Source organism: Bacillus rossius, chromosome 7, assembly GCF_032445375.1.
Source record: "Bacillus rossius redtenbacheri isolate Brsri chromosome 7, Brsri_v3, whole genome shotgun sequence".
NCBI classification, from domain to species: Eukaryota; Metazoa; Arthropoda; class Insecta; order Phasmatodea; family Bacillidae; genus Bacillus; species Bacillus rossius.
The window spans coordinates 6,711,771-6,739,438 of NC_086335.1; the positions used below are offsets into that span (position 1 = coordinate 6,711,771).

Consider the following 27,668-nt stretch of genomic DNA (forward strand, 5'->3'; position numbering starts at 1 on the left):
GAGCATAGAGCGGTGACTGCTGCTTACAGCAAGCTTACAATCATATTTGAAGGCAGCTGTAGGGCTCGTGAAAGGGGCGGAGCCAAGCCAATATTGGGAGGGAGCTAACTGTTCTCTGATTGGCCCGAGGCCCTTAGGTGATCAGCCCCTGCCAAATAATGAACTGGGTTGAGCCGACTTTTAGTTGGTGAGCAGGCCGGCAGATAGCGGCGCCCAAGTAGCCAGTTGAACGGTGTCGCGCCCTAGTGGTCAGAAAAGTAGTTAACCGGAGCAAAATACCAAGGTCGGCCGACAGATCTCACTGAAGCTCGCTGTTAGGCATGGAGATGACTAGGGAGGGGGTCGGTCATTGCTCGGCCCTGGAACTTCCTAGAAGCGCAGTTGGGTTGGTGGGGGGTGCAGGACTCCCAGTAGGTCCAGGAGGTGCCCTCACCTGAGTCTAGTCCCGCCCACCCCCGGCCCCATCCTCCTCGGGTTAGTGCACAGGGAGTTTCCCTGTCCCCATTTCTATTTTAAAAAAGTAATTACCTTTTTTGTCTTTCTAACCTTGTTATTTCCACCCTTTGCAGTAATGGTTTTTTTACTTAAAAATTACTTCAGATAAAAGTTTTAAACAATATTTAAAAAGTTTAAACAAAAGTAAACATTGATTCAATAGAGTACATGGCAGGAAAGTTTTATTAATTTTCTTATTTGAAGCCCAGGATTTTTCAACCCCATGCAGCAATGATTTGTCTAATAAAAAATTGATTCAGACAAAAGTTTTGGATAAAAATTATTATAATATTGATATATAATTTGTACGAATTCAATGTTGTGCCATCAAAGGGAGTTATGATTTTTTTTTGTCCTCCTACCCTTGTTTTTCCAACCCCTTGCAATTATGGTTGGTTGTATCAAAAAATTTTCAGACAAAAGATTTTGGTGTTACTTCTACGATTTATGGTACTGTTACGATTTCCCGCTTGAGTTCGTAAAGGATAGCCCAATTAAAGATTTTTATCACACACACAGCTTTATTTATTACCACTTCTTGTCACTTACAAATAATCTTCTAAAATGGCAGATAATTAACTACACTTAAAGAAATGTCAATTCCCCAGTCACTCGTTTCACACACCTCGCTGGGCCGCACTTCCGGCGCAACTCTCGCCGCAGCACCCCTCGTGGGTCTCCGCCGCGGGACTCCGCCGCCGCCGTCACACCCTTCGCCGAGATCCCACACGACGACTCGCTCGCAACTTCACTCGGGACTCCGCCGCGCCCGCGACTCTATCGCCCGGAAACTCCCGACTCCGCTGAACTCACTCACTCCCTGTCCTGGAACCTTCGTCCAAGGACTTCGCCACTCTGCCGCACCCGCGGCACTATCGCCCGGAAACTCCGCTGCGGGAGAACTCCCCACTGAACTCCTCTCGAAGGTCGGCCCAACCTCCTTATATAGCCCTTGGGTTCCCGTCCAGAACAATCGAGCATATCTCCGAGATATCGCGTGACCTTCGCCGTCGAAATGCCCAGAAACGCGTCGTGAGTCCTCGAAGGACGCGGCGGCTGCTCAAAGAACGCAGATAAACTCAACAAGCATCGGGTTCCCACAAAACGCGCCGATAAACATGTCTAAGTCCTTTTATTCCGCAGTGCGGCCTCTTTTAAGTAACTCGATCTGAGGCAGGTGCGCGCTGCGACGGTCAGGATGTCGCGAGACAGTATGACACGAGATACCAGGGAGAGGATGCGGGTGGAAGGGGGGCGCAGACAGGCCGAACGAGCACGGCGAACTCCAAGCACTGCAGCCAAGCGCGATCGTAACATTGCCCACTCCTTAAACCTGTTCGTCCCGAACAGGTAATGCATCTCCTCCTGGAGGTCCCCATGCTACTCGAAGTTTAGGCCTCCTGCCTTTCCTCCATCGCGGGCTGTACAGTCTCACCAGATAACCCTCTTTCTCATTAGATGTAGCTTCTCTTGTCACCCGGCGACACTTCTGCGTCGCAGATGCCCCATGTCGTTCAGCCAGCTGACCGATGCCTTGGACGGACCCGATACTCTTGAATGCATTGCTTATTGCCTTCCAACAGTTTCCTTGTTCCTTCCCTTTTTCTCTCCATTTCTTCTCTCGCAGCTACTTGTTCGCACAGCATTTCCCAGCTCTTCTTCGTCTCTTCTTGGTTACTCTTCAGCTTTTCTTGGCATTTTCCTCTCTCTCTTTCGTTTATCTTCATTTCTTCTTTTTCAATGTTCCTTACTTTGTAACTCATCTTCACTACTTCTGTTCTTTTCTTTAGCTCTTCTTTCATCTTCATGTCCTGGGTAATTTCCTCTTCGCTGTTCTCTTCGCTGTTCCCCTCTAGGCTGGTCTCCTCTTCGCTGTTCTCTTTGCTGTTCCCCTCTAGGCTGGTCTCCTCTTCGCTGGTCTCCTCTTCGCTGGTCTTCTCTTCGCTGGTCTTCTCGTCGCTGGTCTTCTCTTCGCTGGTCTTCTCTTGGCTGATCTTCTCTTGGCTGGTCTTCTCTTCGCTGGTCTTCTCTTCGCTGGTCTTCTCTTGGCTGGTCTTCTCTTGGCTGGTCTTCTCTTCGCTGGTCTTCTCTTCGCTGGTCTTCTTTCTGCTGGTCTCCTCTTCGCTGGTCTCCTCTTCGCTGGTCTTCTCTTGGCTGGTCTTCTCTTCGCTGGTCTTCTCTTCGCTGGTCTTCTCTTCGCTGGTCTTCTCTTGGCTGTTCTCTTCCAGGTTTATCTTCATTTCGTTCTTCTTTTCATTCTTCATTTCTTCCTGGCCATTCTTCATTTCATTCTGATCCTTCTTCATTTCCTCTAGGCTATTGTTTGACCCGCTCTTCGTTTTTTCATGATGGTCCTTACCCACATTATTTTCACTCTTCACTTCTTTCGCAGAGTTCTTCATACTGGTTATCCATGCCCTCATGTCATTCACCATTTCTTCCAGGATAACCCTTATCTTCCTGATATCTTCTACATTTAACTCTTCAGCAGCCATCTCTTTCTAAAGCATTTACTAATTAATCAACCTAAATAATTTTTTTTCTAATACTGTTCTTAATTTTAAATGACCTAGCCGAACCTTATTAAACTAAAAATATCTCTCTTACATTCAAAACTAACACTGACTACAGTATACTCAAACTAACTCTAGAAAATTTCAAATTCACTAAAGTTCTAAACACTAACTATATTCTTGTAAACTAAATTATATCCTTAAATTTTATTCTAATACTCTAACTGAATCCTAAATCTATTAATTAGGGCTATCCCACTTCTGACACCAAAATGTTACGATTTTCCATGGGGGTTCTTAAAGGATAGCCCAATTAATAGATTTTATTTCACACACACAGTTTTATTTATTACCACTTCTTGTCACTTACAAATAATCTTCTAAAATGGCAGATAATTAACTACACTTAAAGAAATGTCAATTTCCCAGTCACTCGTTTCACACACCTCGCTGGGCCGCACTTCCGGCGCAACTCTCGCCGCAGCACCCCTCGTGGGTCTCCGCCGCGGGACTCCGCCGCCGCCGTCACACCCTTCGCCGAGATCCCACACGACGACTCGCTCGCAACTTCACTCGGGACTCCGCCGCGCCCGCGACTCTATCGCCCGGAAACTCCCGACTCCGCTGAACTCACTCACTCCCTGCCCTGGAACCTTCGTCCAAGGACTTCGCCACTCTGCCGCACCCGCGGCACTATCGCCCGGAAACTCCGCTGCGGGAGAACTCCCCACTGAACTCCTAGGTCGGCCCAACCTCCTTATATAGCCCTTGGGTTCCCGTCCAGAACAATCGGGCATGTCTCCGAGATATCGCGCGACCTTCGCCGTCGAAATGCCCAGAAACGCGTCGTGAGTCCTCGAAGGACGCGGCGGCTGCTCAAAGAACGCCGATAAACTCAACAAGCATCGGGTTCCCACAAAACGCGCCGATAAACATGTCTAAGTCCTTTTATTCCGCAGTGCGGCCTCTTTTAAGTAACTCGATCTGAGGCAGGTGCGCGCTGCGACGGTCAGGATGTCGCGAGACAGTATGACACGAGATACCAGGGAGAGGATGCGGGTGGAAGGGGGGCGCAGACAGGCCGAACGAGCACGGCGATGCCAAGCACTGCAGCCAAGCGCGATCGTAACAGTACATTAAAACAGATGTGATATTTTCCATATTATGGGAGTTAAAGCAATTTTCTGTTTTTCAAAAAATCTCCCCATTTCTACCCCTTTGGTCGGATATTGCCGATTAATGAACTCAAATGAGATTTTCCACTACTAGGTTTTATGTATCAGTTTCAAAGTGATTTGTGAAAAATTGCTTCAGTTATCATGTTCACAAAACTCTTAAATATATATATAATTATATATAAATACATACATGTATAAACTTTTGAGTTAAAAATGGTTTTGGGGTCTATGGACAATGAAATGAAAAACTAAATACAAATTTTCTGAAAGTCATACCATGGTAACGGCTAAATAGGTAGAAATCAACATACCCCAAAACAGTACGTTGCATCAAAAAACCACAAAAAAAAAAGAAAGAAAACACTAAAATACAACATAAAAAAATTAATTACTCACATCAGAAACCACAAAAAAAAACATCATAAAACAATGGAAAATACATCATAAACTAAGATATTGTTTCACAACAGAAAAAAAAGGCAGATTTTTTTTTCTTCAAAATTAGTTTATAACATAATCCAATAAAAACCAATGAGTTCAGTGTGCTTTGACATTGGAAACTAACAGGATACACTGATATTTTTTTTTGTTTGGGCACCAATTGCTAACAAGATTCAATAAAATACAATCAACCATATTCGTTACAAAACAGGAAACAAATGATATTCATGTTGGGTTTTGTTGGTTTCTGTTTTAAATTTTTGGTTGGGTTACCTTAAGTTAATATGTAATTAAATTTAACAGCAATCAACCATGTATTTACTTCCAATCTGTTTTGATAACTTTTAGAACTATTAAAACAAAGATTAACAGTTAAGACTTCAATTGGATGGTGATCCTAATCTTTCACGCCAATTATAAGAATCAAATTTAGTTTGAAAAATGTGGAATGAAGTCTAATTGAAGTTTGTTTATCCAATAAATTAATAATATATTTAATATTTGTCAGACTATCAACCTTTGCTTTACAGACTTGTACAGAAAACATTTAAAATATGAAGTTAATAATACCTAATTGTTTGAATTGCTAGTTGCAGTATAGCAATTTTTAAGCACTCTGCTTAAGGAACCGCTGATGATACGCCCCTCGTGCCCTAAAAGTATATTATTTTAATTTAATAAAAAAAAAAACTAGGAAACAGCTAAACAAAATTATAAAGAAAAATACAAGTATTCAGTGGCGTGTGTTAGAGTTATTGTGTGGGTAAGCTGTCTCACCCATCCCCGACCTTAAGGCAGGGGGTCCGGGGGTGCTCCCCCGGAAATATTTGGATTTCTAGGTGCAAAATGGGCTATTTTTGCAGTTTTCCTGGTAGAAATATAAAATGCACTTGGCCAGCAAAATAGTTTTCCAAGTAATGGGCAGCCTGTTAACCACTCATTTTTCGAATGTAAATTACCATTAAAATGTCTAACAAAAGATTTTCCTGTTGTTTTTATGTCTAAATCAGGAGTCGGTCTCCCCACTGCCAAAAGCTTTTTTTTTTGTCTTTGAAAGAAAAAGAATTAAAATCAGTTCTCAAAAAATTGCAAAAAACAACGCAGTGGCTGTGTTCTCGGCTGGGGCCGGGTTGAGAGTCCTGCTCCATCCCGGACAGCATACGCTGCGGAACTCACAGCTTACCTTGTTGGCACATGGACGGCAGTCGCAGATGAAGTTTACATTCTCACTGGCTAGCACTTAAAACGAAAACAGTAAATAACAAAACAGTATAAAATGTTCCTTAAAACGGACACTGTTGCGCAATGAAAAATTGCCTTATAAGTTGTAAAAATAAAATTTGTACCGGTATTTGTTTGTTACACGACACAACGCAACTTCTGCTTTCCGACGTGCACACACAGCTAAGGCAAGCTGCTCTGGCTACAGCGGGCCTTGAGTGAACATTACCGAAGTAGTCTCACGAAGATACGCGAACCCTTTCCCCCCCTCCGCCCGGCCTCCTCACCCGCCCGGCTTTGATGTTACCATGACAACCGGGTGACACGCTACCCGACGCGCCCGCTATGGTGATCGGATCACATTGGCACACGAGATGAAATTACCAGATAGCAAAAATTATTAAATTACGCCAAGCAATATAACAGGGTAAGCACTGCTTACCCAGCGTCTATTGAATACACGCCACTGCAAGTATTACCAGAGGTGGCACGAGGTGGTGAACAAGACAATTTTATACTCCCTGCACACAAGCAACTTGGGAGCTAGTGGATCGTTTAAATAGATATACTAGTTAAATGATAAATAAATAAACACTACATAAGTAGATTGGTCTATAGGTTTCCTGGTTTATTTAAAAAGTAAATTAAAATAAATCTGTTTACCATTTGTTTTAGTTTCACCATAAAAGGATATTAACAATATATTAAAGTTATTAAAAGGGGGCCGGCCCGATATTATTAAAACACGTTATACTATACTGTTAACAAAAAAAATGACATTTTATAGCAGGTTAGGTTCGTCCACTCATTACTGTAACAATTTCACATATTCCTATTTGATAAGTTCTCTATGGCACTGCTCGCTGGTATTTATTAAGATAAGTTCTTTTGTTGCTTGTAGAGAGAAGTTATTTTTTAAATATCACCCGGGGCTTCAAGTTGTACATCTGGCCGGGAGGAAGCTCTTCTTAGGGAGAAATGAAGCTGGAGGTCTTGGACAACAGATGGGTGCCATTTCGGCGCCCAAATGTTGGACCATGTCTGAAACACATGCCAAATTCCAACGAATTAGACCTGCTTCCAGACAGTCAAACACAGTCGGCGCGAAAAGGCCAACAAACGGAAATTCGGGGAGGAAAAATAGACCGAAGTAACTCACCAAACAGGGTGTAGCTCCTGGCCTCGGGAAATGTCTCGCGTCGACATCCGAAAGGCGCGGACCGAGAATTGCGCAGATGACGCGGCAGAAATCATGATTTAGGAAGATTAAAAAAAATTAATAAACTTTAAACTAAAACATGACTTGTTTTCTAATTACTATGACTGACTGGCTACTACTGAATTTTGAAGCTGGGGTCACATCCCTCAACACAGCTGACTACATTCCTTATTCGAACGAGTTCGTCGTTGCCACGAAAAAGCCTCTTAACAGAGGTGACGCCGAGATGATGCGGTAAGTAGCCGAAGTCAGAGTGCCGCGATGGCGGACAAAGCTCCTAATTAAAACGGGCGCTCGGCGCTAGGGAAAAGAGGGGGAAGGTTCGGCTCTGGACCGAATACTTCCGGAGGTGACCGAGGTGGTCGTAACCACTTCAGTTGTTTGTGCCGAAGGGCGACTGCTGCGGTCTCTACCGGCAGGCACAGAAAACAACATACAATCGACTCTTACAGGACGCGAGTGGAAGGCATAGGGCCTTATGGCGCAGCGGAGCTGCTCTCTTACGGCCTAAAGGGGTCAGAAGGAGGGGGGGGGGGGGTTAGCAAGGTCGCCAATAGGTGTCGCGGGCGTCAGCTCCACTCGCTTGCGACCAGAGCAGACGTTACTATTTCTGCCGCTAGATGTCGTGGGTAGTCCATCTTTGCACATATTTTTTCTATGGCAAATCGTCCTTGAAGTCGGCCACCGCCTGGCAGGTTCACATCAGGTCAATGATCCTGGCCTAAATTCTGAGAATCAAGGTGGGTAGCTGTGGGGGAGAGGGGGTACAAAAAATGTAACTGTGCTGGGAACGGGGGTCCACGGGATCCTCGTTCGTGCCGAGACTCGCTACTCTCAGCGGGTCTCTGAGAAGTAGAGCTTGCAGGCCAGAAGCTGCTCTATGCGATTTTAGTCATGAAGGGAAGTAATGTTACAAACCCCGGATGTGACTGTAAGCGGGAGAAATGTCAAACGGGCTGCCAACGACGTCTAGACTTGCAAAAGATCAGATTGGTCCCTGAGAAAATGTGCCTCAGTCCACTGGCGCAAAGTTTAAGTAAGTAGAGTACACCAGCCTAACAAAGTGTAAATCACCCCTTTTGTAACCAAATTATAGAGAAAATAAAATTTCCAAAAATAATTTAAAATTATAATAACAATTAAAAAAAACATGCTGAAATACCTAATTTCCGGCACACTGAGTAAAGGTTGTAATAATAATAGGGGTCAATTATAGTTATTAATTATATTATGAAGCAAAGGTAATATTTTATATAAGTAAGCAAATGGGACCAATTAACATATAATAAGTAAAATAGCAAATTCAAATTAACTGTGAACGCAGTGTTACACAAGGCAACACAAAATTTTTTTCCATACAGTAATTTCAGTTACTGAACCTTTGGTACACAGTTATTCACAGTAGATCCATTGTTGCAGTCGGCTATTTATTCCTGGACAACAGGACGGGCTTTCCCTAGATGTGAACTACACTGGATTGATTTCAGATGTCTGACAGTAAAAACTCTTCTTTTAACTTAAATATACTGAGCAACATTCCAAGAATCTCCTTTAGCTTAAATTAGTTCATACAACACCAGATTAAAATATATGTCTGAAGCACTTAGTTATTTTTGTAGTAGCTACGTAGCTAAGCAAAGTTATATTTGAGGATTCTTCTCAAAATTATAAACTACCTTTTTCATCAGATTACAAATCTTTGTGGAAATTCGTAAAATCGCTCGTGGATCCATTTTCAAAAGTAACTAGCTTCTTTTTCCAGAGATACCGCTATACTTTTCTGGATCAACTTTAAAAAACACTACTCTCTGTCAGGTTATCTGCTTAGTTTCATCTTTAGTTTCATTTGTCATGTGTTCATCTGTGCTGTATAGTGTACAGGTACTTTGCATTTGGCATCACTTAATTTTGGCTTGTTTTATGGGAGTTTTGTTTTCATTCTTGTTGTCCGTTCTTAACATTTTTCGGTGACATAAAGTGTGAACCAGCAATGGTGTATGTCCATAAGAATGTTCCAAATATATGCTACTTCTCCTTTTATAATTTTATTTTCAAGCTGTAGTACTCTTTGCAAACACAAAATGAAAAAGTTTCTGCAGTTTCTTCTGGGTGTACTGAAGCAAGCATAGGACTGTAATGAGTATCCCACATAATTGAGCTTTGGTTGCACTACCAGTATCAGTATCACTAACAATGAAAGTGGAGTGTCTGAGTGTTTGATGTGTGTCTCGTGGGATATTGCCACAATATGTAAGCAGTTAAATGGGGCTAGATGCAGTGTGCCACCAATTAGTATTTTTGGCAATTATAAGTTTGAATTTTTGAAAAATAATGTTGCTAGTCATTCTTTTGCTGCAAGAACTTAAACTTTTTCCGCCTCCTGTACACTCCCGTTTAATCTTTGTCAGACCTGTCTCCCCAATCGTTCCCAGCATAAATATAATTTTGCCAACCATCTAATGGCCTAGCAAGTGCTATTGCCTTATCCCCGCTTTGGTGCCGTCCGTCGCCTGTAATTATCCTCCGAGCTGTGACAAGAACTGCTATGTCCTGCAAGTTACCAGAGCAGGCTGTTTCTAAGACCTCGCCTGGCGTGAGCACTCCATGGCATGATCTCGAGTCATTTTCACGAACGTCCAGTCACGCCTCCGGTCTCAGTAGAGCCTCGTTCCCACTGTCACCGCAGTTTACGTATGTGTAATAATATTAGTATTTACTAATATTAATATAATTACATTTTTATAATTTAACAATAACAATTTCATGTTTAATTTTTATATTTGATTAGATTTAACCTAAAATAACGTAAATATGCATTTCACTAAAACGTTATATCTTAGAAATTCGACCTCTTAGGCTGCTCAGAGCAGTGGTTGGCCAATAACCCCTGCCTGTCTCGAGGCCATGACTCCAGTCTCAGAATGTACCGCCTCTGCCCTCTAGTGGCAGAGTTGAGAGTTATTTCCCTTGGGTGTTTGAACGCCAGCTAAACGCCTGCCCCCTGGCACCTCACACAACAAACAGTGCCCCGTAGTTAATTTCCAAGCCACCAGAGCACTGCACTAGTCCCCTCCATAAGCCCAATGCTTCAGCAGTCTCCTCGTGTGAGTTGATCTCTCTTTGTTTCGGACACCCCTCAGTAGGTCTTGCTGACATCGGCCAGTAGCCCAGTACCACCAGGTCGTGCTGACATCGGCCAGTAGCCCAGTACCACCAGGTCGTGCTGACATCGGACAGTAGCCCAGTACCACCAGGTCGTGCTGACATCGGCCAGTAGCCCAGTACCACCAACTTCGAAATATCCAAGATGATATTTATCGACCACTCCCTCGAAAATCTTCAGAACCTTTCGGTCCAGAAGCCGAAGCCTCCCCTCTTCCTTTGATTGACGTCATCTTTTAATTACGAGTCGCTGCCACCCCAAACTTACTCCGCACCGCGAGAGCATACTGACCACACCGCATCGCCGGCGAGCCACACATCAAGACTTCGCTACGGTCGTTGTTTAAAAATGTCATCAGCTAGGCAAGGAATGTGATCCCCACAACTTTGGTAATTAGTAATTAGTCCGTCTGTGTACCTCGTAGAAGTAGTCATGCTTTGTTCATTATACTTCTTAATATTTTCTATATTTTGAATCATGGAAACATCAGCGACAACCGCATGTTCACAAGCTCTGCACCCTGGCTGACGCTAGAAGCCATCTTCTCCCTGTTTGACAGGGTCCAAGGGCCGGATGCAGACCTAACAACACCACCCTTGAGTCCTTCCTCCAGCAATCAGGACGACTAAGGCGCCCTGACGGCTCGTTAGCAGCTCAACTTCGGCCAGCGAACGTCAAACCTCCAGTCCTCCAGCTTTTTTTGATATCTTCAGAATAACATGAAATCACGACGTTGAAAGGATCAAAATCCAGAAATTTTACTTTCGGAACTTTAATCGCTGCAAGTGTGCTGGGATTGTTAATAACTAACCGGTTTATTGTTGCTGATTTTATTTTAATTGTATCTAATGATTAACGGTAATTTTCTAATTAGGGCCGGCTCATTCTTTAGATAATGTAGTTTTAAATATATGTTAATATAATCCAATAATTTTAATATATTTGTCAATCAATTTATTAAATATTATTTTAATGTGAAAGTAACTAAAAGTTTAATAAACATAGAGGTACTTATATCTAGACGAAATCATTATTTTGCCTTTTGAAACTAAAAGATCCACTAGTTACACAAGTCATCAAGAAAGAGTGAAGTGTGACAAAAAGATAGCATAGCTTGGTTTACTGTTCACTGAATGAATTATAATTTGGCATGCTGGACCCAGGCTCTGATGAACTAGATGGTTAGCATAAGAAGGGTCGAAGGTGTCCTCATTAACACAAGATAACATTTTATGTCTGCCAGACTTGAGGACATTAAAAAACTCAGTATTTTTTATTTTTCATGGCATTTAATTGCATTTACAACAGAGTGAGAAGTGTCAAAGTATTTTTTGCAAAGTGTACAAAAAAGCTGAAAATGCATATTTTACTAGCTCTTCGCCATAATTTCCATTTCTCCTCTTCCAACCAAATGTCTTGAAAATGAAACTTTCCTGGCACTTTTATCACTGGTAAAAAACAATAAATGCATGCAACTTTGCTGAAGCAGTCTACCACAAACCTTTTGAACAGCCAAATTTCACATATAAACATATGTATTAGTAAAAATACAAAACAAAATAAACACATTAAAATACGTTGGTTCAGTAAACACACATCCTTAAAACAAGATTGTCACCTCTTACTGGAACACTTGATACATTTATAGTAACTTTTTACACAAAAAGTGTTAATTCAGCAATATTGTTTACTTATTTCTAGCTTCCTTTGCATGAAATAAATGCTGACGACTCACCACATCGTACAGGCTTGTGACTCCATGTTGCCATGATGAAGTATAGCCTGATATTTCTGTTCTTTGATTGATTCTTGCAATGACGAAGATAATTTCTAAATAATTTTACCGCCATATACCACAGATGGTTTACACAGGATGTCATAATAGTAAAACCTTCTTTGTTGTAGGTATATTCTTAAGATTCTTCAATGAAAACTAGTGTAAAATCAGCGATGGCAAATATCCATTTAATATATTTAAATCATATTTTATATTTGTTTAAAATTATATTAGTTTTTACCGCTATGCTGAAATAAGAACAAAATTTTTTACATACAATTAAGCTATAGTGTCTGATAAGATAAAATAACGTTAAACAGCTGCTTACAAACACCCTCAATGATATTGTGAAAATTACCTCTCTTTATGTAACACAAAAAAATCTTAATATGTGTACTTCTAAGACTTAATCGGGACATTCGTGAGCATCTGTTCAATACCATGACTTTTTAGGGACTAGTGACTATTAGACACCCTGATTGTAGAGTAAATCAAAATACTTGCTGCAGTAAGTCCATCATCATGCAGATGGAGATTTTTTTTATCGCGCCATCATTAGGATGGCAGTCCATAGCAGTCAATACAAGAGCGCGTAGTCTATATTTGCAACTATATATACAATATTAACATAAAGTGGCGGAACCCCTTAAATGTTCTCTGGGAAGAGATGTGACTGTATGTGCCTGAAACATGCGAGAAGGCACACTTGTGTTGGGCGAATGGATCCAGGGGTGATGGTAATGCCAGTAAGCATTGTTCACGACTGTTTTTGTTTTAGCAGGAATTGAGGCGTGGACCCCTATTGACTTCTACTGTTAGACGCAGTATTGCAGGAATTCCAAACTGTGTAATAAATGTGTTTTATTCTCTCTTCTGGTCATGTCCTGCTTGACTCACACCTAAGATGGTTCATGCGACATCTGTAAAAAGCTGGTTTAGCATCTATCCATGATTTGCATACAACTGTGGTTGCATATCTAAGCTAGGTCTATAACATAAGTAGACAATCCTTTGCCAAGCAATTGGCTGCCCTGCCTTACGTCAAGATGACGCAAGACTTTTTTGAGCTTAAGGAAATTTTACCATCTACACACGTTGAGTACCATATAAACCCACGTACCACCCGCACCTTTTTTCAAATAATCGGGTTCGAAAAAGTAGGGTGCGGGTGTTACACGGGTCTTGGGCCATTTTAGCGCGGTGACAAAATAACGCCGGCGAGACTGGAGATTGCTGTGATAGAAAAGAGAAGTAGGGGAAAGGAGGGGAAGGAAGCGGCAGACAGTCAAGGTCACATTCCTCACAGCGTTGTCACGCTGCAGCTTCGCTGGTTACAAACGCGCGCTCCCACGCATAGAGTAAATAAAGTACGCACTGTCCTACGCTCATTTGCAAAGTACCCAGTGGTTTTACACGTGTGTTGGCTGCAACTATTATAATGAATCGTAGAGTTGCGTTCTTTCACAGTTGCGGAAAAATTAAAAATAATCAGTGAAGCGGAAGAAATCGGTAACCGTGTTGCTGGGCGAAAATATGTCGACGAATCATGTGTGAGGGATTGGAGGAAAAGTAAAGACAAACTGTTTTCGGCCAGTGGCGATAGACGTGCGTTCCGTGGTGCGGTAGCAAAGTTTCCGAAGATAGAGGAAAAACTCCACGACCACATCAAGACAGACGGCAATTCGGGTGCGCTGTAAGCACGGAAATGTGTTCGCTAAAGGCGCTGCAAATTGCTCGTGAACTTGGCGTGGGTGAAGGCTTTAAAACAAGAAGGAACTGGATGCGCAGGTTCATGGTAAGAAAGGGTTTGTCCATGAGGCGGGTACTACAATCTGCTAGCGTTTACCGACAAGCTACGATGAGAAATCAATAGCATTTCAGAGTCATGTGTTAAAGCTGCGGAAGCTGTAGAATATGCCACATTTAGGCACAAGGTTTTTTATATGCATGTAATAAAAATAGTTTTTATTATGCGTGGCTCGGACTCGCGTGCTTTATCGTTTATTTTGTTTGAACGAGGTCATTGCCCAGCGCACGATAATGGACGCGGAAGATTGTAACTGTAAACAGCTGGGAGCTGGGCAAGGTCACGCGCATACTCGGCGTGTTGTTATCGTTCGCGCGCGCCGATGCCACGTTCTACTCGCGCGATGTTGCCACATTGAAGTAGCCTGCCTTCTGTACACTTTTAACGCAAATGCCGAGGCTGTAATAAGTAGCATAGTACTTTTTTGGTAATTCTTTACGATTTGTTACTGGTTGAAAAGAAAAGAAATCACGACTAAATTATTATTTTTTCCATGCAGATTTGCAATAAAAACATTTTTTCCCACCATGGCATTCTAAAAATAAGGGTGCGGGTCTTACCCGGGGGCGGGTGGTACGTGGGTTTATACAGTATTTGCATAACTTTTCTGCTCTCAAGGTTTTTGCAATTTCAAGAGAGGTTAAAAAAGGCACAGTGAAATAGCTAACACAAAATGAGGATATCAACGATTCATAAAGATGGTCCTTAAACTCATGGGTGAGATTACCAAGGTTGTTAATGAGGAAACAGTCTGTGATAAAGTTTCACCTTACCAATCTAGTGTCCTTGCTATGCAAAAATTCTCTTCGTACTGGACTGCACAGTGCCACCTACCTGCAGACTTTAGAACCAACCATGCAACATGGCCAACACTTGCAGACTACTGCTGGTCCACTACTGCAGATGATGCTCATCCAAAATGTACACCTAGTTCTGAGATGACCACTGTTCGTCCCGGTATGGCATACTGGCCCAACTCGTGCAATTACATGAATAAATGAGTATTTCAAACACAATCTGTATGTTTGTAGGCCCCACGACCAGATTTTAAATTTTATTTTTAAGATGCGATTAAAATATAAACACAATAAAACGTTTTCCAGAAATAATGCATATTAAAATTGTGGTTTTTATTTTTTATAAAATAAAGAAATATTCCCTCTGTTGATATCTATATATCAAATCTTAGTTTTCAGTTTAACAGAACAAAAAAGCACCTTTGAACATCATTACTGATGATGATGGAGCAGATACCTTGGTTCAGTGAATATTCGCTACATGTACGGGTTTAAAAAGAATATGAATACATTGTACAATATCAACAAATCAGATGTAATACAACAATGTTTTAATCAGATGTAATACAACAATGTTTTAATCAAATGTTTTTTTTATTTACCAATTAGTCACTTTAGATGCAAATGAAGGCACAATAAACACAGTATGTGAAGAACGTGTGTACCTAATTCGTAACTGAAGTTTGACATCTGTGGTTTTTTTGTAACAAAAAAATTAACAGTAATAGTTCACATTTTCAGATCTTCATGCGAGCAGAATCACCTATCACCACTCTTGGTCATCAATATTTTAAATTATGTTTCTAGAAAGGCTCAATATTGGCATGAATAAATAATATTGCCTGAGTAGAAGTTAATTTTGATAAATTTTGCTGAGCATAGTCATAAAATAATAGTTTACTAACACTATGTTAATATGTATTATAATCTCTTTTCTCAGGAAAATGCTTTCACCCGTGACTTCCATATATATTTTACAATTTCCAAGTTTCCGGGAACTCCTCAGCCAAATTTTTACGATGAGATGCATTCCATACAAACCTAAAATATTAAAAAATTACAAATATTGTACATGAAACTTGATAAGCAAGTAAGTAAAACACATGATTTAGTAAATATAAAATTAATTTTTTTTAGATAAACTTACTTTGATTGATTGAAATAAATATATTGCAAAAATTTCAAGCTTTTAGACATAGCACCAACTTGCCACCTGACAGTGGTGCTCTTTATTTGTGACCTCGTATTATCAAAGTTCTGTAACGCTACATGCAACATACCATAAACTAAATAAATAATCTTTTCTTAAGTACTATTTACATTTAAAGGCAATATATAACATCTATGCACTTAATTTTTGGTGAGTTGAGCTGAAATAATTTTTTTTTAACTTGTCACATAGTAAGCCTAACTGTTACAATTCATTCTTAAAACACTACCGACAGATTTAAAAATAACTTCGCAAAAGAAAAATTGTTTGAAACGCAGTTATCTACACGAGTGACCGTTAAGTATTAAAACACTAATTTAATATTTGGTTTATATCAATTACATACCTTTTGAAAGATTTACAAATAATATTTTAGCTACATATGCATACAATAAAATATAAAAATTTATAAATTATTAAATAACTTCAAAAAAAACTTGGTTTAATTGAAGATTGTGTGTAAGAGTAAGAGACGGGCGGTCAGACGGGCGGCAGGGCCCACAGCGTGGCCGTCTTGTCGGCGCTCGTGCTCAGGAAGGAGAACTCGCTGGGGTGCCAGCGGCCCGAGATGACCTTGTCCTGGTGCTGAGCCACCACCACGCTGGGCAGCGGCAGCGTGAGGTCCCCTGCAAGCACGCCGCCGGCCTCCGGTCTAACACCTCTCCTATCTCGCGGGACGGCAGGAGCTTACGTCTACCAGGGGTAAAACTGTGGTAGTGGTCACATCACGAAGATATTTAACAATGAATGAAAACAACGCTCAGGGTACCGTATTTAGTCTGCAATTTTTCTAAGAACCATATATTTAATAGACTTTAAATCATTATAAATTTACTTCCCATCTGAGACGGGGAAGAAAGTTTATACTATTTTAATGATTAAAAGGAAACTCATAATAAATTACTCTTTTCGGAAGGCAAGTGATTGGTGGAACAGAAGAAAGGCGAGAGTACAGACCTAGAGAGAGACAATAGCCGTGCAACAGACGATAGTACGGGTGACATTTGGAGGCTCTGACTCCTCCTGAGACAATCCAGCAGAGTCTGATGCGGGAACAGGAGAGGAGAGAATACTAGCCTGCCGAGAGTGGTCAGGCTGTTGTAACTTGCGCAGAGCGATAGCACGGGTGGATATTGGAGGCTCTTTGTAATACTTCTGGAAAAGGAAGTGTTTGGGATGCAAGCTAGCTGTGTTGAGAATAAATATTGTCTGACTATAAGCCCTAAATTGAATGAATATAACAATTCAATTCAGAATAATTATGTATAATTTATTATTAGTAAAATAATATGTACTTTAAAATAGTTCACTAGTTATAGTACTTATAGTGTTATAGTGTGTTAAAATAAACAATTATTTGGAATATTTTGTGCTCTTTTACCGCACTATAGTGCCAATAACAAGCTAACAATACAAGTGTCTCCAAACCATCTGGCCTACTATATTAACACAACTTTATGCACTTAATGGATTCTTTAAAGCCATAAAATATAATTTGAGCCATCTCACCTTATTACTGTTAAGTACATAAACTGTTCACTTTATACATATCATAGGATTAATAGAACCATAAACTTAAGAACCTGGTACACATTCAGCTACACATGCAGGCATTTGGCTACACAGAGGCTACATATACAGGATTTTGACTACAATGGCTCAATTTACAATGTGAAGGCAAGTGGAAGTGAAGCGAGAGACCACCTTGCAGGTCGGTGAGCACCAGCTTGTTGTCGTAGCCGGCGGTGAGCAGGTAGTAGGCGCTGGGCGAGAAGCGGATGGACCGCACGTCGGCCGAGTGTGGCTTGAAGCCCTGGACGCTGCGGCAGCCCCGGATGTCGTACAGCACGCAGCTGCAGTCCTCGTGGCCCGACACCAGCAGGCGTCCGCTGGGGTCCACGCACACCGCCGCCACCGGCGAGCCCGCCTGCGCCACACCGCACACACCTCGCCGCTGTACATACACACATCACCACCTGCGCCACACCGCACACACTGTAATGGGGCATACATCCTTTACACCTCCGCCCATGTCACTAGCGCTCGACCTGACTCGAAGGCGGCAATGACAAAATATCCCAAGAGCATGTATGATGCAACATAAACCAGGGTGTGTTCTCTCCCAGGGATACTGAGTTTTAGAAAATGAATCTAGTCTTCCATTGCAACTAACACAGACAAAGAAGAACCATATGGCAGGCCTCATGGTAGCTGCCTTTGGCAAAGCAGGAAGGGGCAGAGAAGATGGCCAAGGATGGGGTAACAGAGCCATCAGCAAGTCCCTGGACATCCCCCGTCGTTCTGGCAGCAAAGAAGGACTGCGTGGACTACAGGAAGCTGAAAGAATTCACCAAAAGGGCAGATACCACCTTCCACATATTAATGACACTCTGGTCACACTTGCTGGCACTAAGGGGTTCTTGACACAGGACTTGAAGAGTGTTTACTAGCAAGTGGATTGTTCCCGTTCACTGTGCTGCCATTTGGATTGTCATACTCCTGCAACGTTTGAAAGATTGATGGAAAGTGAGATGCATGACTTGACATGGAAAACATGCCAGGTATATCTGGATGAAATTATTGTGGTGACAATATAGTTCCAACATGAAGTACTACAGGATGTCCATAAAAGAATGTCCTAGTTTCGATGGCGTATTGTAACAGTTTAATATAGACTATTTCACTATTTACAACAAACCACATGTTGGATGTGTAAATAGTGCTTGCCCTGGATTTGTGTTGTCTGATCCAAGTGTTGGACGCTTCAAATTCGAATATGGCGCCATTTTGCTGCCATTAGCTCAAGCGATCCTGGTGGCCACCGGGAGAGACTCAGTGTGTCATCTGGTACCGGCGTCATCGGACGTCCGGCTATCATTTTTGACTTTCACAACAGTTTCAGTACGAAACATTTGGTCCTCCGGGCCGGATCAATCCGCTAACCGCGATTACTGAACTATCGGGCTCGGTTCTAGTTACGTGGAGAGATTCGGAGTGTTTGTTTGCGTTGTTCGTTGTACAGAGTCTTCTTTGTCCGTCGTTGCGCCGCCATAAAAACGTGAATGGGTTATCTTAATGTGCTATTAGCTTCCTGTGGAAGGGAAGATAAGAACTGAGTGCGTAAGGGAAGATAAGAGCTGCCTTTATCATACTGACGGTGCAGGTGCTGACGAAGCCCTTTGTGTCGTGCCGCACTATTATTTCTTATCATTATTTCTTATCATCTTTCCACGGTAACCAGATACTGATAATGACCGGTCTGCTATAAGATTGCGTGTTTTCTAAGACTGGCGGTGAAATATGACTTTGAATTATTAAGTAGACCGTTGACATAGATTTTGCCAAGTCTTTGTTTGGCATTACTACAGATATCGATACAAAATCGATTCACAGGACATGGAAAATCGATTATTTAAACATCACTCGGTTCAAAATTGATTTTAGTTAAAAAATCGATTTTTAGCTGAAAAATCGATTATATTTAACTTATATATTTTGTGCTCCTATTTTTGACTGAGTGTACTTCAGTAGAATAAACACAACCATGACTGACAGTGTTTCAGCTCTGGAGCGACGTCTGGAGCGTGCCGAAAACCGATTACAGCGTGCCGCGGATCTGGCCAAAAGGGTTACTACAGACACTTCCAAGCAGTCATTATTCTTTGCAACCTGTCGGGACTTATCTCAGCTTCGTAATTGGTTTGAAGATGACCATTTGGCTTATGAATTGGCATGCAAGGAGCAAGTTGATTTTGATGACACATGGCATACAAGTAGGCTAAATCACTTCGACGATCTTTATTATGAAGTTAATGCAATCTGGGACACATTAGTGCAGGATTCTAAGAAGCGGAACAAAGAAACACGTAATCAATGTGCAGCTGGGTCGTCACCCCGTCTGCCAGCTATTGATTTACCCCACTTTCAGGGTAATCCAACAGAATGGCTCAGCTTCTCAAATCTGTTTGAGGCTCTGGTTGTAGACAACCGAAGTCTCACCAATGTAGAGAGACTATCTTACCTAAAGTCATCTTTGTCTGGTGACGCGTTGGCAGTAATTCAAGCATTACCCTTGACTGATTCGAACTATAGTATTGCTTGGGAACTACTGTCTAAGAGGTACAGTAACAAGCGCTTGATTGTTTCATTGCACATTGAAGCAATTATGCAAATACCATCTGTGTCATTAGAGGCCCCAGCATCAGTGAATAAGATCATGTCTCTTCTGGCAGAGCACATTGCAGCATTGCGAGTGCTGGATGTCAATGTTGAAAAATGGGACCCGCTGTTGCTGCATATCATTGAAGCTAAGCTGGATAAGGTTTTGCATAACCAGTGGGAGCTGTTTATTAATGACAAGGGAGCAGAGTTACCCAAGCTTACCGAGTTTTTGTTATTTTTAGAGGGTTACCGTCGTGCAGCTGAGTCACAGTTAGTGACGTCTGGGAAAACCTTTAAGAGCAAGTCGTCTATTTATTCTAAGCCAGCTTCAAGATATGTGCAACATGTCATTCGCAGGAAACACTGTTTCCAAGTCAGTGAAGTGTGTCATATGCAGTGGACCTCACGAAATCTCCCAGTGCCCCAAGTTCCTTGAGTCATCCCCAAAGGAAAGGTATCAGATGGTGAGGTCAGGAAACCTCTGTTTGAACTGCTTGCGAACGTCTCATCATGCAAGTGCATGCCTTTCGTCTTCTCATTGTCGGTCTTGTGACTCTCGACATCACACACTACTTCATTTTAGTGACATGCGACCACAGTCACCAGACCATGATGGTGTGAATGCGTTGTGTGTTTCATCTCCTGGACAATATTTGGCTGCATCCGAACTGCATAATCAAGACAGTCCATCTACGATTTTGCTGTCCACTGCACTCATAGAAATTCCAGTCAGCTCTGGCAGGACTCACACAGTTCGAGCACTCTTGGACTCTGCCAGCCAATCCAGCTTCATGACAGAAGGTTGTGTGAAGAGGCTAGGCTTAATACGTCGAAAGGCAGCTCTGCCAGTCTACGGTGTTTCCCAGGTACCAGTGCATGTCGCTAGGGGAGTAATTGACTGTTTAGTGAAACCAGTTGGTCAGGAGGGTCCACGATTGTCACTCACTGCCTTCATTTTACCTAAGATCACCGGCTCACTGCCTACAACACAACTGAACCCTCATTCATGGGATCATCTTTCCCATTTGCAACTAGCTGACCCTCACTATGCACAGCCTGGGCCTATTGACGTGCTAATTGGGGCAGATCTGTTTCCCTATGTGCTGAGCGGGCGCACACTAAGTCTCAGTACCCAGGTCCCTGTAGCGATTGACACTGTCTTTGGATGGGTAGTGATGGGGAGAGTACCCACATCTGCAGTATCGCTCAGTTGTGTATCACTTCATTCTATTACACCAACACTTGATGACACAGTTCGGCAGTTTTGGGAGGTGGAAGAGGTTATTGTACCCCCAAAGCCTTCCTCTGAGGACATTCGATGTGAACAGATCTTTCTCGAGACTTGCAGAAGAGATGAGAATGGTAGATATAGTGTGGCCTTACCTTTCAAGGAGCCTTCACCTCATTTTGAGGAATCACGTGTTCAAGCACTCAAGCGTTTTCACTACCTTGAACGCAAGATGAACAAAACCCTCATTTTAAGGCATCCTATGTAGAATTTATGTCAGATTACGTTGACCAGGGTCATATTTCAATGGTTCAAGAACCCCAGTTGACTACACCGTCGTTTTATATTCATCACGGAGTTTTGAAACCAGACAGTAGTACAACAAAGTTACGTGTGGTCTTTGATGCATCGGCCAAGGACAGCAAAGGAACTTCTCTGAATGATCAATTACTTACGGGACCCAAACTGCAGAGGGACATAGCTGACGTTCTTCTCTCATTTCGAGATCATGCAGTTGCATTTACTGCTGACATACGACAGATGTACTGTCAGATTCTAGTTCAAGAGGAATTCCGCGACTGTCAACGAATTCTGTGGCGACCGTCTGATGATGATCCAGTTTGTGAGTACAGGCTCAACACTGTGACCTATGGCGTGTCATCTGCACCCTACCTTGCTATCCGCACACTCCATCAACTGGCTACAGATGAGAAAGATAGATTCCCTCGGGCATCATCAGTCCTCCTAAAGGACACGTATGTTGATGATGTTGTAACTGGAGCACCCAATGCACGTGAGGCTATCTCATTGCAAAGAGAGTTAGTTGACCTCCTCAAGGCTGGCGGTTTTCAGTTGCGAAAATTTGCCAGTAATGATTTATCTCTGCTCTCTTGGCTTTCCAAAGACTTGGTGCAGGGCAGCAAGGCTCTCCCCTTGGACAACACTTGTGGACTTCCCACCGTCAAAATATTGGGTCTGCAGTGGCAATCTGAAGTGGATGCATTCGCTTACAATGTTCAACCTACTTCCTCGACAGCTACGAAGCGAAGCATACTGTCCGACTTGGCGCGAATATTTGACCCTCTAGGTTGGCTGTCACCTGTGGTCCTGCTTGCAAAATGCCTCATTCAGCACTTGTGGATTCGATGCATAGATTGGGATGACCCTCCTCCTGCCGACATCCTTGCAACGTGGCAGCGGTTCCAGCGAGAGCTTCCTATTCTGGCTAGCATCACTATTTCAAGATTTGTCCCAGTGACCCAAAGAGAACTCATACTAGAGATCCATGGATTCTCTGATAGTTTGGAGCAAGGTTATGCGGCAGTTGTTTATCTCAGAGCCACTTCACCTGATGGCTCAGTATCTGTATACCTTCTGGTTGGAAGGTCAAAGGTAGCCCCAATTAAAAGAGTGTCATTGCCTCGCCTGGAACTCTGTGGTGCTTTGCTGCTTGCTCGCACAATGCATAGGATCTTGCAAAATTACGGACCTCATGTGAACCTAGACCAAATATTTGCCTGGACAGACTCTACAGTTGTCCTCCACTGGATCCGTGGATCACCCCATAAATGGAAAACTTTTGTTGCAAATCGTGTCGGCCAAATCCATGACCTTGTCCCAGCAAAGCACTGGAATCATGTGTTGTCAGACAGAAACCCCGCTGATTGTGCCTCTAGGGGCTTGTTTCCAAGTGAGATAGCTGACCACTCGCTGTGGTGGACCGGTCCATCATGGCTGTATAAGCCACCAGAGGAATGGCCACAACTCACCGGCTTGATGGACAGCATGGACGAAACAGTGATGGAACAACGGATCTTTACCTTGCATAGTGTCAACCCGCTGGCAGACACTACGCTGCTGGAAAGGTTCTCATCTTTAAGCAAGGTCAAACGCATTACTGCCTATTGTCTCCGCTTTGTGCAACGTTTGCGCTTCAAGAAACTTCCCCCCCGTAGTCCACCAGATTCTAATGAGCTTAAAGATGCCATGATGGTATGGGTTCGTTTAGCCCAGGCTTCAGCATTCACATCTGATATCAAAGCTCTGCAAGCTAACCAACCATATCGGGGTCCACTCTTCAAGCTGTCTCCCTTCTTGGATCCTGCTGGCATCCTCAGGGTGGGCGGACGTTTGGAGCTATCAGACTTAGCTTACAACCAACGACATCCAATTCTACTGCCCAAACACCACAGATTGACAGACCTTGTAATTGACCACCTTCACATCCATCTGATGCACTGTGGTCCCACCATACTACAGTCTGCTGTGCAACGTGACTTCTGGATTGTAGGTGCTCGGGGCCTCATTCGTCAACGGCTGAAGAAGTGTACTTTATGCTTTCGAGTTCGCCCTGTGCCTCGAAACCCACCCATGGGTAATCTTCCAGTCGATCGTGTCACACAGGCCAAGCCATTTCTCAAGACAGGAGTCGACTATGCTGGATCCTTTAAAATCACCATGTCCCGACTGCGGAAGGCCCGGATCCAGGATGCCTACTTGTGCCTGTTTGTATGCTTTGCCACCAAAGCAATCCACTTGGAGCTGGCCTCTGATCTGACGACAGATGCTTTCATAGCTGCCTTTCGCTGTTTCTTGTCTCGTCGGGGGCGATGCTCTGACCTTCACAGCGATTGCGGGACTAACTTTGTCGGTGCCAGTCGCTTGTTGACTGGACTGAGAGCCTTCATGTCAAGCAAGGATACACATGACTCCTTTGCTCAGTCGCTGGTTGAACACCAAGTTCTCTGGCATTTCAATCCCCCATCGGCACCACATTTCGGAGGCCTGTGGGAGGCAGGTGTAAAGTCTGTGAAGTCTCTCCTCATAAAGAGTGTAGGTGCTCAGGTACTCACTTATGAGGAATTATACACTCTCATGACACAAGTGGAGGCCATTCTCAACTCACGGCCTCTGTGTGCTCTCTCAAATAATCCAAACGACATGGCTGCTCTGACACCCAGTCATTTTCTAGTCTTGGGGCCTCCTGCACTAGTGCCCGAACCAGATTTGTCCCACCTCAAGCTAAATCGTTTGTCTCAATGGCAACTCATCCAGCAGGCGCATCAGTCATTCTGGAAGCGCTGGCACCAGGATTATCTACAACAGCTGCAGCAACGACCCAAGAGCCTAACTGACCAAGACATCATCAGTGTTGGCACCTTGGTTCTCATAAAAGATCCGAATCTACCACCACTGTCCTGGAAGCTAGGCCGTATTGTGAAGACTTTTCCTGGCTCAGATGGTGTAGTGAGAGTGGCTGAGGTGAAGACCCAACAAGGCACCTTTCTGCGGCCTGTGGTGAAGCTGTGCCCGTTGCCCGCCCAATAAATGTTTAAAATATGCATTTTGGTGGGCGGTATGTTGGATGTGTAAATAGTGCTTGCCCTGGATTTGTGTTGTCTGATCCAAGTGTGTGACGCTTCAAATTCGAATATGGCGCCATTTTGCTGCCATTAGCTCAAGCGATCCTGGTGGCCACCGGGAGAGACTCAGTGTGTCATCTGGTACCGGCGTCATCGGACGTCCGGCTATCATTTTTGACTTTCACAACAGTTTCAGTACGAAACACCACAGATCGAATTGAAGGTAAACTAACCTAGTAAAGGTTACAAATGTTCATTATGTTCACCTTTAGCTATACGGCACACATCCAACCTTAAGTCCAAACCTTCCCACACTTTGGTTAACACACAGGAGAAATAGAAGCAATTCTGTACCTGAACTCTGGCAAATCATTAGGTAGCAGCAGAACGTAGACACTATCTTTTATAAAACCCCAAAGGAAAAAATTGAATGGCATTATGTCAGGTGAACATGGAGGCCAGCGAAAAAGAGCTGTGTCAACTCGGCCATTAAGACCAATCCAACAGCCAGGGGCTTCGATGTTCAACCACTCTCGTACAAACTAAACACACGTGGAACTGAAATTACAGAATCACTCTTAGCAAATTGCAAAACAAAATCTTTATGCTTAGGAATTGCAATTTTGCGTAGGTGATGCTGAAAGTGAGGAAACAAAAATCAGTACTCGTGCATGCACTTATCTAAAACTGTTTGAGTTAGTTACTCTTTGTGACCTTGAACCAAAACTCTACAAAGCTTACAGTTGATAATATCAAAATTTATAAATGGGACATCATTTTATGGACATACTGTCTTTCTAGGACATAAGGTATCACAAGATAGAGCACGGACCGACTCTGAGAAGATCCCCCCGCCTGTAAAGAAGTGGCCTCAACCTAAAGATAAACATAATTTAAAGAGTTTCCTAGGAGAAGGTACCTACCACATCTACTTCTTGCCTGAGGTTGCAGCTGTTGCCAGACCACTGAATAAACCGACAGAGGAGAAGAGACAGTTCTTGTGGACTTCTAGGTGTTAGGCTGCCTTTCAGAACCTTAAGAAGGCACTGTGTTCTAGCCCCATACCTGCCTGCTCACACAAACAAGGAGAATATATCCTTGATACAGATGCAAGGACTGTGTGCTGTACTTTCCCAGATTCAGGATGAAAATGAACGAGTCATAGGGTAGTACAGCTAAGCTATATATAGGCCCGAAAGTAACTATTGCATCATCAGAAGAGAACTACTAACTGTAGTTAACTGCACATTTTTACAAGTACATACTTATGTGGGAAAAAAATTCATTGTGTACACTGCCCATGTTGTGGTTCAAAAAGCCAGAGGGACAACTTGCTGGTGGCTGACCAGACACAGTAGTATTATTGCCGACCTCACAGCAATGCTGAAGCCCTCTCTTGTCGAACATGAAGTCTAGACTGCAACCATTGCAAGTGGCCAGAGAATAATGAATGAATCGAAGACATTAGATGTACGTATTGTGGACAGCAAGGACAAAGAGGACCATGCCACCCTATAAATGGCACTGCGACAAAATACTGACTTAGGGCCGATTATAGGCTGGGTAGAGAGTCACAACTAATTGAATGATGTAGATTGAATGAAAGATGTAGAATCTTAGTGCAAAAATGTGACCTCTCTTCAGCTAATAGGGAGTCACAGTAACATAGTCATGGAAAAAAGAGTCCTGCAATGTTAGAGCCCCTTTTGAGAGGGTAGCTATTGACATTGCTGGGCCATTCTCCAAGATGGTAACCGGTATATCCTTATAGTGAGTGATTATTTCAGTATGGCCAGAGGCTTATGCTCTTTCAAACCAGGAAGCCACTGCTGTGGCGTACGTACAAGTCAACCTCATTTGCAGATTAAGGGTACCGATTAAGCTGCACTCAGACCAAGGCTGCAATTTTGATTCAACTATATTCCATCAGGGTTGTCTGCTCCTGGACCACAGCCTTACAGCCTCAGTCTGACGGCAGGTGGAGAGGTGCAACAGGACCTTAGAAGAGTACCTTGCCAAGGTTGTGGCCGAGCATCAACAGGATTGGGATCAACACATACAGTTATTCCTGATGGCTTATAAGGCTATCCATAACTACTGTTTAGACTCCTGCTGGTAATGTTTTTGGACAGGAGTAGAGGCTACCCTGTGACGTATGGGCATTCTCGCCAAGAGCCAATCAGCACCAAGGACTATGCCTATCATCTCGAGGAGCATGTAACTCATACACAATGAGGCTTGTATAAGCCTTTGATAAGTGACGAATTGGATAAAGACAAGAGAGAACTTGAAAGAGGCTAACTCAACTGAATTTCAGGAAGACAATTTTTTGTACCTATACAACCCACTACAAAATAAAGGCAAATGCCCTAAACTTCAAGCGTCCCATGTGAAGTGTTGAAATGACTGGATGTGGAATAACCACATCCAGTGAGGAAAGAGGGGATGAATAAAAATAGTGAATTTGGACTGCTTGAGGGAATATGCCAGAAGAGATGTGTTGCCTGTTTGGGGCGAACATGCTTATGGATGGGGCAGTGGTACGAGACTATCAAGAAGCCAGCCAGTCTGCATGCTTTCCTAGGGGTGGGGCATGGTCCATTAGGCATTATGCGACTAGCAACCATGCCTTGCTACCCACCCCTCTGCATCTCTGAAGGTTTGGCATGATCCCAGAGTCCTGCCTGCACGAAGTGGCATGAAGTGGATGCCATTTTTTTTTGCAGCTTCGGGTATCAAGTCAACCCTGATGATGCGATACTTTGAAGGGGTGCAGACCATTCCAGAAGGGGGCTGAGGAGTTTTAAATAACGATGCCAGCCTCAGAGGCAGAAGTGCAGAGGGCGAGTAATTTCTTGGTGAGCGAAGGTGGACAACTTACGACAAGCTTTGTACATGAAGACTGATGTGGGTGTGCATCGGACAGGTAGTGGTGGCAGTGCGTGGCAGTGTGTTGACATAGAGGTGAGTGGTAAAAGATGAGCTTGTGTGAGCCACTGTCCAGCAAAGCTTCAGCAGGAGACTACATTGGGTAAAAAATAAACCTGTAGATAATGAATTGGGCTATTCGTTTCCAACCTGTTTTCCCACTTGTAC

At 43.1% G+C, this 27,668-nt stretch overlaps 1 protein-coding gene across 2 annotated transcripts in view; it reads right to left on the reverse strand.

The window, feature by feature from the left end:
- Nucleotides 1-11,247: 11,247 nt before the first annotated feature.
- Nucleotides 11,248-27,668, reverse strand: part of LOC134533658 (WD repeat-containing protein 47) — a 255,441-nt gene continuing 239,020 nt past the window's right edge. The window contains exons 6-7 of one of the 2 annotated variants that reach the window (XM_063371198.1): nucleotides 17,526-17,748; nucleotides 11,248-16,447 (exon numbers count right to left, since the gene is read on the reverse strand). In XM_063371198.1, coding sequence (XP_063227268.1) covers nucleotides 16,302-16,447; nucleotides 17,526-17,748 — 369 coding nt within the window. In that variant the 3' untranslated portion in view covers nucleotides 11,248-16,301. The remainder of the gene's footprint in view (nucleotides 16,448-17,525; nucleotides 17,749-27,668) is intronic. The other variant, XM_063371197.1, reaches the window with a different exon arrangement.